The sequence below is a fragment of the Pongo pygmaeus genome, chromosome 8 (genome assembly GCF_028885625.2).
Source record: "Pongo pygmaeus isolate AG05252 chromosome 8, NHGRI_mPonPyg2-v2.0_pri, whole genome shotgun sequence".
NCBI classification, from domain to species: domain Eukaryota; kingdom Metazoa; phylum Chordata; class Mammalia; order Primates; family Hominidae; genus Pongo; species Pongo pygmaeus.
The window spans coordinates 132,465,440-132,479,387 of record NC_072381.2 but is presented as its reverse complement, the minus strand read 5'-3'; the positions used below and the strand labels follow the sequence as shown (position 1 = coordinate 132,479,387).

The window sequence follows — 13,948 nt, the reverse complement described above, 5'->3', positions numbered from 1 at the left end:
CCATATTGGCCAGGCTGGTCTCGAACTCCTGACCTCGTGATCCACCCACTTCGGCCTCCCCAAGTGCTGGGATTACAGGCGGGAGCCACTGCACCCGGCGGGGCATAAAATTTTTTAGAGGGTAAAGTGGCAATACGTATTATAATATCTATTGGAAATATCTATTGTATTATATATAATAGTTGGAAAATCTATTATCATTAAGAAATATCTATTATAATTAAGGAAATATCTATTATATTTGGAAATATCTATTATAATTAAGGATATTGGAAATATCTATTATATTGGAAATATCTATTATAATTAAGGATATTCAACTCCTTTGACACCAAGAATTCCAACTCTAGTAACTGTCCTACAGAAACAATTACAGATGAATCAAATGATGTTCACTGCCGCATGATCTGACTAGTAGAAACACATAAACAATGGAAATGCCCAACCTTTGAGAGCCGGTTCAATAAATGGTAATACATCCCTACAATGAAATACTGCACAGCAGTTCAGTACACTAGGTGGGCACTCCCTCATCACTATAGAAAAAAAAAAAAAAAAAAAAAAAAAAAAAAAGGCCAGTTTTGTCATTATGCTGTTAAAAGAAACAGCAGTTACAAAATCAAAGGTCTATTGTGAATCTGTTCTGTATTTTATATTCTCTCCTTCTGATCTTTTTGTCTGTCCTTATGCCAATACCATACTATCTTGGTTACTGATGTTTAATAACAAATCTTGAAATTTTGATCTTCTATTGGGTATTTTAGACTTTTCGAAAGTATAAATTTTCAAATTAGCTAGTCCATTTTTTTTCACAAAAGCATATAGAATTTTCATTGAGACTGTGTTCAAACTATAATTTGAAATAAACATTCAAGCAATATTTTATTTTTCAATACATGAACATGGTATATATTATCAAATTATTTACTTTTTATATTTCTCTTAGCAAATTTTGCAATTTTCAGTCATCTAACAGTAAATTTATTCCTCATTATTTTATTTATTTATTTTTGAGACACAGTCTCACTCTATCGCTCAGGCTGGCATGCAGTAGCACGATCTTGGCTCACTGCAACCTCTCCCTCCCAAGTTCACAAGATTCTCCTGCCTCAGCCTCCCGACTAGCTGGGATTACAGGTGCCCACCACCACGCTTGGCTAATTTTTGTATTTTCAGTAGAGATGGGGTTTCACCATGTTGGTCAGGCTGGTCTCAAACTCCTGAAGTCAAATGATCCACCCACCTCGGCCTCCCTCCCAAAGTGCTAGGATTACAGGCGTGAGCCACCACGCCCGGGCTATAACTTTTTGATAATACCATAAAGTGTACTGTACTGTACCATACTGTAATTCTACTGTACTTTTAATTCCCTCTCTCAATTATGTGTATATATACAATTGAAGTTTCCTTTTATGTTTGCTTTATTTTAAAATAAATTATAAAATAGATTCAGGAGGGTTTTTTATATACAAAATCAACTGTGAAAATACGGTTTTTCTTTCCAATTGTTATACCTGCAATTATTTCTTCTTGCTTTACTACTTCCAGCGCAATAATAAACGGATATGGTGAGAAGAGACATCCACATTTGTTCCTGAACTTACAGGAAAAGCCTTCCATGTTCCAGCATTATGTATAAGGTTAGCTATGACTTTTCTTAGATGAGCTTTATCAGATCAAGGAACTTTCCATATATTCCTAGTTTGCCAAGAGGTTTTATCGTAAACAGATGTTGAATCCTGTCAAAAGCATAAAGCTTCTGAAACAGTGGTGCCCAGCGGAACTTTCTGCAGTGATGGAAACCTGTTTCTGAGCTGTCTGACCTGGCTCAGCACTTGAAACACACCTGGCACAACTGTGGAAGTAAATGTTTAGTTTAATTTTATTTAAATAGCCACATGAGGCCAGTGCTGTGACATTAGACAATGCAGGCATTGTTAAGACCTTTGGCTAGGCAAAGATTGTTTAGCCACAAAATGAAAATCCCTATCTGTTTTTTTAAATGATGATTTAGGCTTCAACAAAATAAAAGATTTCTGCTCATCGAAAGACACCATTAAGAAAAGGGATAAACAGAGGCAGGAAGAAAATGTTCAAAAATCATGTTTGACCAAAAAAAAATTCATATATTTATATGTATAAACACACAAACACATACACACACACCATACACATCAATAAGAAACAGACAACAAAATATAAAATGAAAAAGAGATTTGAACAGATATTTCACAAATGGCAAATCAAAAAAATAAACAAGTACTCAGTATCATCAGTCATCTAGTAACTGCAAATTAAAATCACCAAGAGATAATTTTGCCCCCAGTACAACAGCTACAAAGTCAGACAATACTAAATGTTGATGAGGATACAGAGCAAAAGGAACATTCACAGATTGCTGGTGGGAATGCAAAATGGTACAATCCTTTTGGAGAACTGTCTGGCAATATCTTACAAAGAAAACTCTACACGTATCCTTTAGCCCGGCAATTCTACTCCTAGGTGCTTATCCAAGGGAAACAAAAACAAACTTCACCAAAGACTTGGACAAGAATATTCACAACAGCCTTATTCGGAATAGCCAAAAACTAGAAACACTTCATGTATCCATCAACAAGAAAATGGCTAAACAAATCATGAAATATTCATACAATAAAATACTGCTCAGAAATAGAGAGGAGCAAAATCAAATATTTAATGATGCACAAAGCAACATGGATGAATCTCAAGAGAATTATGTGGAAAGGAAGAAGCCAGACACAAAAAGAGTGCATGACCCCACTGGTGTAAAGTTTAAGAACAGGCAAAACACATTCCTAACAGAAACCAGAGAGTGGCTGCTTGTCTGGGAGTGGGATGGGCTCAGATAGGCCAAGAGAGATGTTTCTGGGGAATGGCAATGTTTTATGTCTTGTTTTGGGCAGTGGTTCCAAGGGTATACAAAACTGTCCAAACAAAATGAAATGAGCATTTTGTTGTATGCAAATTATTCTTTAAATAAATATTTTTTAAACAAATTTTTAAAAGTTTTTAAATTTTAAGTAAGCAAAAATAACAATGCTGTTTGGTAAAATATGCAGACATACTAGTCATAATCTTAATAACAATGTTAATATAAACATAGAAAATAAATGCTGGCACAGTAGATATCTCCAATATGTAGCATTACATACAGAGAACTTTTACCATCTGCACTATAACATTTGGGTAATGTGAGATTTCTTTAATTTTTGTTATCCGTTGAGCATGTGTTATTTTTAAATGACAGAGGCAGTAGTGAGGATCTGCCATTTTTAATTCCATCCACACTTCTACACTTTCAACCATTACTGGCTCATCAAATAATAATCCTTGTTCATAAGGATGACCCTCAAGCAATAGCTTACACATAATAAAAGAACAAATAGATTAACAACAACACACTTTCATTTTTTAATGTATTGAGCTGCACTACAACTCTCCAAAAACCAGCACCATGCGTGCAGCCAGTAAGACACCAGGAAGAATATCCGCCACCCAAACTTCTCCAGTCACCAACATCTTACACATTCAACAAGATTCACTGAGGCTTTTTAAAAGCCACATAAAAGATTTTTATGTTCATAAAAGCAATCTGCTGGGGTACTGACAGCATGTCTGGTTCAGTTGTGAGCCAGTAAAGGCCAGACTGCTCACTCAGATTATGGAATAAGACACTCAAAAGAGCAACCTTCACTGCAATTATCGATGAGCTAAGAGTAACTATTTTACCAACACATCACAATGAAAAGCTTTTTTTTTTTTTTTTTGAGACATAATGTCGCTCTGCCCAGGTTGGAGTGCAGTGCCGCGATCTCAGCTCACTGCAACCTCTGCCTCCCAGGTTCAAGCGATTCTCCTACCTCAGCCTTCCGAGTAGCTGGGATTACAGGCACCCGCCACCACACCAGGCTAACTTTTTCGGTTTTTTTTTTTTAATAGGGATGGGGTTTCACCATGTTGGCCAGGCTGGTATGGAACTCCTGACCTCAAATGATCCGCCCATCTCGGCCTCCCAAAGTGCAAGGATTACAGGTGTGAACCACCACGCATGGCCTGAAAAACTTTTTGGGAGACTGAGTGGATGTGAAGCCATTTCTAACACTGATCAGGTGCCAGAGCTCCGGTAGAGAGCCCTGATGCTCTCAGAGTCACACTCCTGCTCGCTATTCTGAAGAGGAGAGGTCTGCAGATCCTCCTGCTACAGTGTCCATCTCCATTGGCTGGAAAATGCACCTTGCCATATAGGCCTCTGCGGGTGGTGCTCACTGCACAGGAGAGCATGCAACGCCCTGGCATGAAGCCTGCTTCACTCAGTTTTACTTATTTTCCCAAACTTACTGGACCACACACCTCTTATTACATCTATTCATATCCCAAGGAATAAACATTCCATAGAACACATTTTGGGAATTCTTCAACCCAATTAAAAAAAGAAATAAAAGTAATAATGATTTGCAAAGAGAAGGACTTAGAACCAACAAATGTATCTTAACCTGGAATTAGACAGCAAAAAGAAAATAAATAAAAATAAATCTGCCAGGTCATCTTATACCTGCACAAAAAGCAACCCCTTGGCACTGGCTGGAGGGAGCAGAGCAGATGGAGCATCAGTTGCCAGTGAGGAGCCTGCAGCAGCTCCATAGGGTGGACAAAAAGGAGCCCAGTCATGCTGGTTTTATGGAAAAGCAGCCCCCAAAGCCGATGCCTCCCTTCCTTCTCACTTGGACCAGTGCTGGTCAGTCCAGTGGGGCTCCAGCATCCACAAACTACCCACGCAGGGGAGCCGCAGACATGGCTCGGGGTGCTGAAGAGGAATGCCCGTTGCCAAAATCTTTCATTCCTTCTCTTGGTGTTGTTGGGAAGAAGGGCTAAAGATCTCAACATTTACCAAAGGAGAAAGGCCACATGGACAAGAGTCTAAAGTAAGCCTGTACCTACCAAAACCTTCTAGAGGAGAAGAGGACAAGGACACTGTGGGATAATACTCAGGACTGGAATTTCGCCTGGCCCAGAGAATACTGTAAGCATATCACCAATGCAGAGGCGACCTTCCATGATGTGGTCAGAGCTGTCTGAATCACCACTGACTCCTTTGGAATTTCAAGGTGGAGACATGCAAATTCAGGCTGCTGAGGAACCACCTGAGATTGCCAGTTTACCAAAACATGCTAACAATACTTATTTCCCACAATAAAAATTTTTTTTCAGCAGATTCCACAGATTGAATGAGAGGATCCTTTTTTTTTTTTCCTGAGACGGAGTCTTGATCTGTCGCCCAGGCTGGAGTGCAATGGAGCCATCTCGGCTCACTGCAACCTCCGCCTCCCGGGTTCAAGCGATTCTCCTGCCTCAGCCTCCGCAGTAGCTGGGACTACAGGCACGTGCCACCACGCCCAGCTAATTTTTGCATTTTTAGTAGAGATGGGGGTTTCGCCATGTTGGCCAGACTGGTCTCCAACTCCTGGCCTCATGGGATCCACCCACCTCAGCCTTCCAAAGTGCTGGGATTACAGGCGTGAGCCACTCCACCCGGCCATGAGGATACTACTCTTATCTCAGTCCCATCACGGCATAAAGAAAAAATGGTACTTTTTGTTTGTCTCATTAGGAAACTCGTCAAAATCTCCCATTTTTCTTTCTCCACCTATGAGAATGGCTGCATCACTCTTTCCCCAACAGCACAGCATGGAAAGGCTGGCGCCAATGAAGAGATGTGGCTGCGGTGTGGTAAGCTGATTCATGCCTTTCATCTTCTGAAACTCAAGCACAGAGCCTAATCTGAGAAGAGCTGTTTGGCCACATTTCAATCAAAAGGCAGAATTTTGAAAATGAGCACACGTGGAGGCCATGCTACGTTTGCTGCAGTCCGCAGGCCACTTCCGCAAACCCCACACACTCCTGTTTTGGTCACAAGAGCCAGGAAAAGTGCCCTGCAATGCACCCTCCCCACGGTCTGTAAGGAACTACTCGACATGCCCACACACCGGGCATCTCCACTCAGTGAACAAAACGTTTTAAACAAACATTTATTAGCAAGCAAGTGCAAAGAACTAGTCACAGCTTGTTCCGCAGGCTTGAGGACCTCACAGCTCTTAGCCTTCCTGGAGCTCCACCCACCACCTTACAGTAAACATGCACACGAGGCAGACATGAAAGAATCCAGGCGCAGCACCAGGGTATATTAACACCTGGCTTCAGGAGGCCAGAGTCCTCTGACCTGAGTTCATGACTGCACACAGGGAGGAAAAACAGGTATTTTGCAAAGTATGTTGAAGACACAGAAGGGAGTTTTAACTAAATTTACTCACACTAAAAAGAATCCTTTCTACTGATTCTAAGCAGGATGTTCTTAAAGAAATTATGTAAATCTTTATGTTTTGCTGTAACTCACACAATAAAAAGTTTGAATAAATGCCAATAAATTCCACCATGAAAGAGCCAGTAAGTCATCAAAATAAATCTATTAATAATGAAACCCAATAATTGCTTAGTGCTTTCTAAGCGCCAGGGATTAGTCCAAGCACTCTACACGTAATAACTCATTAAAATTTCCACACAAGCCTACAATCATGCTCTGATTACAGACAAGAAGGCTGAGGTACAGAGAGGTTAAGCAACTTGCCCAAGATCACAGATCTTGTGAGGGACAGAGCTGCACATCAAGCCCAGGCAGCCTGACTCCAGACTCCAGGGCTCTGCTCTTCAATACCAGGCACGCTGCTAAGCTGGCCCAGGCACCATGCGCAGACTCTGGTGTCTTCCTAGACCTCTGGGGCACAGACGGGCAGAGGGGCGGACAGAAGGAATCCAAGACAGTGACAGCTGAAGCTTGTCAAAGAAAACGGAAGGTGCTTTTTAAAGAACAAGGAGATACATTGCAAAGTACAAAACTGCATCTAATTCACACTAAACAACCAATCTCCTTAACACGGGAACACATGCATTTATCCATTCATCAAAGGCTCGCGAGGAAGCCGCTGTGTCAGACACTCCGCATCCATAGCTCAGTTTCATCCAACATAAAGTGAAGATTTCAAAGATAAATGGAAGGTGTGAGGGAGAACAAGAATTTATTCCAGAATATTATGATGATTTATCACGTATCTCTTTCAACAAGGTTTTTAGGTATGTTAAGAGGGAAACAATACTAAAAATTATCCCAGTAAACTCAGAGTTTTGAGCAGGGTAAATACACAATCATAGACAAAAGTACATGAAAAAGACTCTAAATAACACAAATACCAAAAAAAGAAGTATTGGTTTTAAAACAAAGTAGGAACTTACGTGTAGGCTAACGTTGCACTAAAGTGTTTCTTAATGTAAGTTTCCAAAACAGGATTAAAATGCTGAAATTTTCTATCAGCAATCAGTCCAATGATAAATACCTGTCAAATTAATCAATAATATTTTCATTAGCAACATAATGTATGCCATTTTATAATCTTCATCAGAACCATCAGAACCTGTGTTAGGATATGAACCATAACATTTTCAGATAGAAGTTGGTGGCTAGTTTACCTCTTCTTACCCTAGAAATGACATCTGCCTAACTACAGTTTTACATTTAAAAAAAAGAAAAAAAAATCTGCCACCCCAATTCATCTCTGATTGGATTTACAACTGCAAATGCATTCAAGGCCACCGTGAGGAAGCCCCCAACTCCAGCCTCAGAGGCTGCAGCATGAAAGAATGCTGTGTTATCCAAGCACATGAGAAGGAAAGCTCTCTTACCAGAGCATCAAAGACTAACGTGTCAAAAGTCTCACTCTCTGAGTTCTCCATCATGATGTTGAAGAGGGCATCCAACGTGTCCTGAAGAAACTGCATAGACACAGAAGGTCGGTTGACAATGTGAACCCACCAGACTCCCCACACACACTGGAATAACTATCATCTCTGCAGTACTCCAAATACCCACCTTGCCCCCAGCACTACTTATAAAGCCATTCAGGATCTTTTTCAGCCACTAGACGCACAAGACAAAAATTTTGGATGAGTGAATTCAGAACAAAGAAATGCCACCAGAGTTAAATGGAGAGGGTCAAAGCAAGGAGAGGGCCTACTGCTTCCCCCAGGGGGCCTTTCCAACCCTCTTCCCAGTTTTCATAAGGCTGGTAACAAAGCGCTGAATGGCAACTCTGGGAAGATGCATCTCACTCATTCTACACACTGGGTACAGGACTTCAGCTAGTGAATGGGCAGACGCCACACAGGGACAGGACTCAGCTGAGTGGAGGGAAGGACCTTCTACCAACCAGGGTGCCCAGGCATGGAAGAGGATCGTGATTCTGAAACTGGAATACACAGCAGTATCCCAGTTTTGAGACCAGAAGGTGCTTACTTTATTCAACAACAACATCGAAATTACAGTTACAGTTGATTAAAATGTACCAAATAAATACTACCGCAAAGAAGGACACAGCATCATACATGTAATTAGGAAGAGACTTCAAAGGCATGTCACACTACAAGTCAGCTTCAAGTCCCACCCCATCCTCCCCTGCAGGAAATGTAAGACGGACTGAAGATCACGGTGTTGGAAGTGATGATCCGTATTAGAAGAGAAGGTCAAGAAGAGGCAGAACGCCACGCAACAAAATACTGGCCATAAACATGATGAAGTACTGATCTATCACGATTACTCATTAGGGATATACAAAGGGAAACCATCATGAGATATCACTTCACACCCACTATCCGGGCTACAATTCAAGATGAATAATAAGAAGTGGGCAAGAACTCAAAGAAATTGGAGACCTTGTACACTGCTGGTAGAAATGTACAATTGTGCCATTGCTATGAAAACCAGTTTGATAATTCCTCAAAAAGTTAAACACAGATTTACCATATGAGTCAACAGTTTCATTCCTAGCCATATCTCCAAAAGAAAGGAAACATATGTTCACAAAATAACTTGTACACAAATATTATTCATCATCTCCAAAAAAACAGAATCAATACAAATGTGTGTCAACTAATGAATGGAAAGACAATCTGCGGTCTATCCATGTGATGGAATGTTATCGACCATAAAAAGGCATAACAGCAGGCCAGGTGCAGTGGCTCACACCTGTAATCTCAGCACTTTGGGAGGCTGAGGAGGCCGGATCACCTGAGGTCAGGAGTTCGAGACCAGCCTGACCAACATGGAGAAACTCCCATCCCTACTAAAAATACAAAATTAGCCGGGCATGGTGGCGCACGCCTGTAATCCCAGCTACTCGGGAGGCTGAGGCAGGAGAATCACTTGAACCTGGGCGCCACCTCCCAGGAGGTTGTGGTGAGCCAAGATCCTGAGATTGTGCCATTGCACTCCAGCCTGGCCAACAAGAGCAAAACTTCATCTCAAAACAAAAAAAGGCGTGAAGCACTGATAGTCACTACAGCACGGATAAACCTTGAAGACACAATGCTAAGTGAGAGAAGCCAGACACAAAAGGCCACAGGGCGTATGATTCAATTTACATAAAATATCCAGAACAGGTAAATCCATCGAGACAGGAAGCAGATTAGTGGTTACAGGGAGAGGAGGAAGTGACTACTAATAGCTATGTGGTTTCTTTTGGGATGATGAAAATGTTCTGATATTAGCAGTAATAGTTGTTCAACTCCATGAAGACACTAAAAGCTTCTGAGTAAAAGGATGAATTTTAAGGTATGTGAATTATATCTCAATGAAACAGTAATTTAAAGAAAAATAAAAATAAATGGGTGAGGTGATCACATAGCAAGGACATCAGAGGAAAGGCCGGGTCAAGCGTTTGGTTCAGATTCCTCCTGGACTGTGCAGCCTCTTCCCAACACCCAGGGGGCCTTCGGGATGGCATGGAGGATCTCAAACCGCTATAGCAAACCACAGACTCCTGCTCGCAAGACTAAAGAAGCAAACCACAGACTCTTGCTCGCAAAGGAGTGCCGTGGAACCACAGCAGCAGCAAGAGCCTCACCCGCCTCCTTCGGGAGAGAGGATGTCCAGCATGCCCAGCTGGAGCCTCACCCGTTTCCTTTGGGAGAGAGGACGCCCAGCATGCCCAGCATGAGATCGGAGACCCTTTAAGGAGTAAAATCCTCTCCATGCTTGGCTGTGCCAGCCACCACCTACTTTATACCAGAAAATGTCACATGCAAACAGTGGCAAACAAAACCAACCTGACCAAAAGGCATGCTGGTCTGGATGTCAAGGGATTAATCAACTCCTAACTATGTGGATCGGTACCACTTTGTTACTTTTGTATCATCTCCCATCATTTTCAGAATGTAGATTCTTTGCAAAGGTCAAAACTTGATGCCATCTGCTAACAGCCGAATGTTCCCCTGCCAACAGGCTCCCAGGTGGCAGGACCTGGCTTGTCACGGTTCATGCAAAGTCCCTGAAGTGACCACCTGGTCCCACCCAGACACATGACATGGTCAGTGGCACAGAAACAGAACCACAGGGAGATGGAGCTGCACGTATTGGGCTGCGGAGCTGCAGTGGGGCAGGGGCAAGCACCTGAAGGAGGGCCTTCACACAGAGCCATAAAAGGGCTTCGTCTGGCACTCCATACTCTCTCTAAGACCATGTTCAAGGGCACCAAAGTCACCATTTCCATTTTCCATCTAATGGGACAGCGTAGCTTTTGCTAAATACACAAATACCTTCCTCAATCTATCAAGCAATGCCATCTCTCTGCTATTAGTCATCAATATGCAGAAGGGAGGTCTTGAATAAATGGAACCAAACCCACAATCTATCAGCATCCCTATCAGCAAAAGGAGCCCCATGCAGGCAGGAATTCCTCAAGTCCTGGCTGGCCATTAACAGCCCCATGGCCTCAAGTCAGTTCCGCTCTCTAGGCTCACGGCACATGTCAGACACGCCAGCAGAGAAAAAGCACAAAGTTAGGCAAGGTAGGTAAGGGCTGGACAGGTCACCCAGGCTTGTGTGGTACCAGCATGCGCAGGAAGAAAGGAAAGGTGTAAAGGCCACGTCTAGGGATGAATAATCAAATGTGAGAATCTATGAGATGAGGGGAATGGGGGAGAATGACGGGACAAGATGATTCTACATTCTTCCAGGTAACTGTGGCAACCGGTCGACAGAAATACAACTCATTCCTAATATGATACAGGGACTTCAAAATGAAAGAGGACAAAATGTCATTAACTGGATTCTTCTCAACTACGTTCATGTATTCACCTAGTTTCCATCTGAATTAGGGAATTTACGGAACGCACGGAAGTTTAAAATGCAATTAACATTGTCCAAGCCATTGGGAGAAGACCAGGACTGAGAAGATGATTAAAATTTTAAGATTAGCGAGGATATGTCTGAAGGGTTATACGATTCAGGAAACTGGTGCGACCAAATTAATTGATACTGAAGTGAAGCACGCTGCTGGTTAATTAAGGCCATTTTAAGTAATTAATTTTTACAGAGATAAGGTCGTCTCTTTCTGCAATCACGTCTCCTAGAGGGTGAGGAACTGAGGCAGCAACACGCAGACCTTGCTGGAGAGTCTATGCTTATAGAACGCCACATGCCAGTGACCCCCTTAGCGTCCCATAGCCAAAAACAGAATCGACTAAAAATGGAAATTCGCTTCCTCACGTACAAGGAAAAGTTGCCCCAGCAAATTGTGGGGTATCTGAGAGTAGAGAAGAGCCTAATACTGCAGAAAATATCAGAACCACAAACAATTATAGAATAAAGAATTCCAGAAGCTGAGTGCTCCCAGGGACCTCAGGCCATGTAATCTGACTGTCCTATCTCATAGATAAAGATGCTGAGGCCACAAGGGTCTGAATAAATAATTATACCCGACACTGCTGCAGAGTGTCCCACAGGAAGAAAACAGCCCAGACAAGCCTCTCAGTGTCGTGATCTTTCTATCACACCACAGACCTCTCCTGGTCACTTAAAGAGGATCTCAGGGAGTCATAAGCCAGGGCTAGTACGAATGCTGATGGCAGTAACAAGGATCATGACAACAGTAAAAAGACCTGAGGCTCCACAACGACCCTGCAGAAGGCACTACTGTTACCCCACTTCTCACAGAAGGGGAAAGAGAGGCTTAAAGAGGCCACTGAACTGTTGTGAGTCCTGCAGCGAGGACCTATGGGAAGAGGACAGAGAACCCACGATGAGGTTGACTGCAAAGCCAGTCCCCTTCACGGCTAACCCAGACAGTCCCCCCAAACCAGAAGCCAAGAAGCACTCTGTGCACCTAGAGGTGTTTGTCACTATTTTTTTGTTTTGTTTTTTTGAGATGGAGTTTTGCTCTTGTTGCCCAGGCTGGAGTGCAATGGTGCGATCTCAATTCACTGCAACCACCGCCGCCTGGGTTCAAGCAATTCTCCTGCCTCAGTCTCCCGAGTAGTTGGGATTACAGGCATGCGCCACCACGCCCGGCTAATTTTGTATTTTTAGTAGAGACAGGGTTTCTCCATGTTGGTCAGGCTGGTCTCGAACTCCTGACCTCAGGTGATCCGCCCACCTCGGCCTCCCAAAGCGCTGAGATTACAGGCGTGAGCCACCACGCCTGGTCCGTATGTCACTATTTTTAAAGGGAGTATAACCACAATCCTATACTACCTTTGGAGTCACTGCCTACTTCTGTTAATACACATTTAAAAAAAAAAAAAGACCCAAAAAGTCCCTTTGGGCTCCACATTACCTTCACTACTTCACCACCATCGACTTTCATCAGCTGCCTCAAGTTCTGCTGCAGCAGGCTGGTGTTGGAGCGCCACTTCAAGAGCCCCAGAAGGTCCACTAGAAACAGAAAATGACAATCAGCTCTTCACAAGCAAGAACTCTGTTCTGTCTCTGTTAATCATGCATTACGTGAGGTTCTCTATAAAATTTTGTGAACAGAGAAATCAACCCTATTTTAAAAGATTCACCTGCTATATATTCCATTCCTTTGTAGCAACATACTTAACACCTAGTACACTTGAATTCATTATTCCCAACGACATTTACCATGAAATGATTTCCATGTAGAAGCTTTAAAAATGCATTTGGGAAACTAAAAAAGAACTTGTCTTTCCATTCTACAAGAAGGCAGTTTCAGAGCACCACAAGGCCTGAAGAGGCCTGCTCACCCAGAAAGTGCTGCCCAGGTACTGGATACCAAATGATTTGTTTTTCCTGCTCAAGAACAAGCTGCTACTTTTTTATAGATAATATAAATAAAATAACTAACACAAATTAAAGTACTGAGCCTACAAGGTTAAGAGTCCCCACAGCTACAGTACCTCTGGACAACTGAGACCACGCCTGCACTGAGGTTCACGCCTGCACTGAGTGAGCTTCCGGCCCTCACCATGTCTGGGCTTCCACAGAAGTTTGTGGTTCTTATGGTTGTGTTTTTGTTTGTTGCATTTTTTATAGAAAAAGCAAGGAATGAATATACTGGTTTTTAAAGATTCAATGTGGAAGAAGACAGTGTCCGGAAATGTTTTTTGTTTAAGGCATCAAGATATTCTTTTTCTTTTTTTTTTTTTCCTTGAGACGGAGTTTTGCTCTTGCTGCCCAGGCTGGAGTGCAATGGCGCAATCTCAGCTCACTGCAACCTCCGCCTCCTAGGTTCAAGAGATTCTCCTGCCTCAGCCTCCCAAGTAGCTAAGATTACAGGCAACTGCCACCACACCCAGCTAATTTTTTTGTAGTTTTAGTGGAGACAGGATTTCACCATGTTGGCCAGGCTGGTCTCAAACTCCTGATCTCAGGTGATCCACCTGCCACAGCCTCCCAAAGTGCTGGGATTACAAGTGTAAGCCACCATGCCTGGCCCAAGATATTCTTTAAGGTAAGAAGACAGGATCCAAAAGCTCTCTAGGAAAGTACATATGCCTACCCAAGTTTCACCTGAAGTTATATTAACATCCCATTACTTGAAAAAATACCATTAGCAAAGTACATCTAATTTACCATAATGCTCAC

At 42.5% G+C, this 13,948-nt stretch overlaps 1 protein-coding gene across 2 annotated transcripts in view; it reads right to left on the bottom strand.

Annotated features, from left to right (window-relative positions):
- Positions 1-13,948, bottom strand: part of DOCK1 (dedicator of cytokinesis 1) — a 550,965-nt gene that overhangs the window by 406,940 nt on the left and 130,077 nt on the right. For both annotated transcript variants that reach the window (XM_054503625.2, XM_054503626.2), the window contains exons 19-21: positions 12,678-12,775; positions 7,753-7,842; positions 7,306-7,406 (exon numbers count right to left, since the gene is read on the bottom strand). In XM_054503625.2, coding sequence (XP_054359600.1) covers positions 7,306-7,406; positions 7,753-7,842; positions 12,678-12,775 — 289 coding nt within the window. The remainder of the gene's footprint in view (positions 1-7,305; positions 7,407-7,752; positions 7,843-12,677; positions 12,776-13,948) is intronic.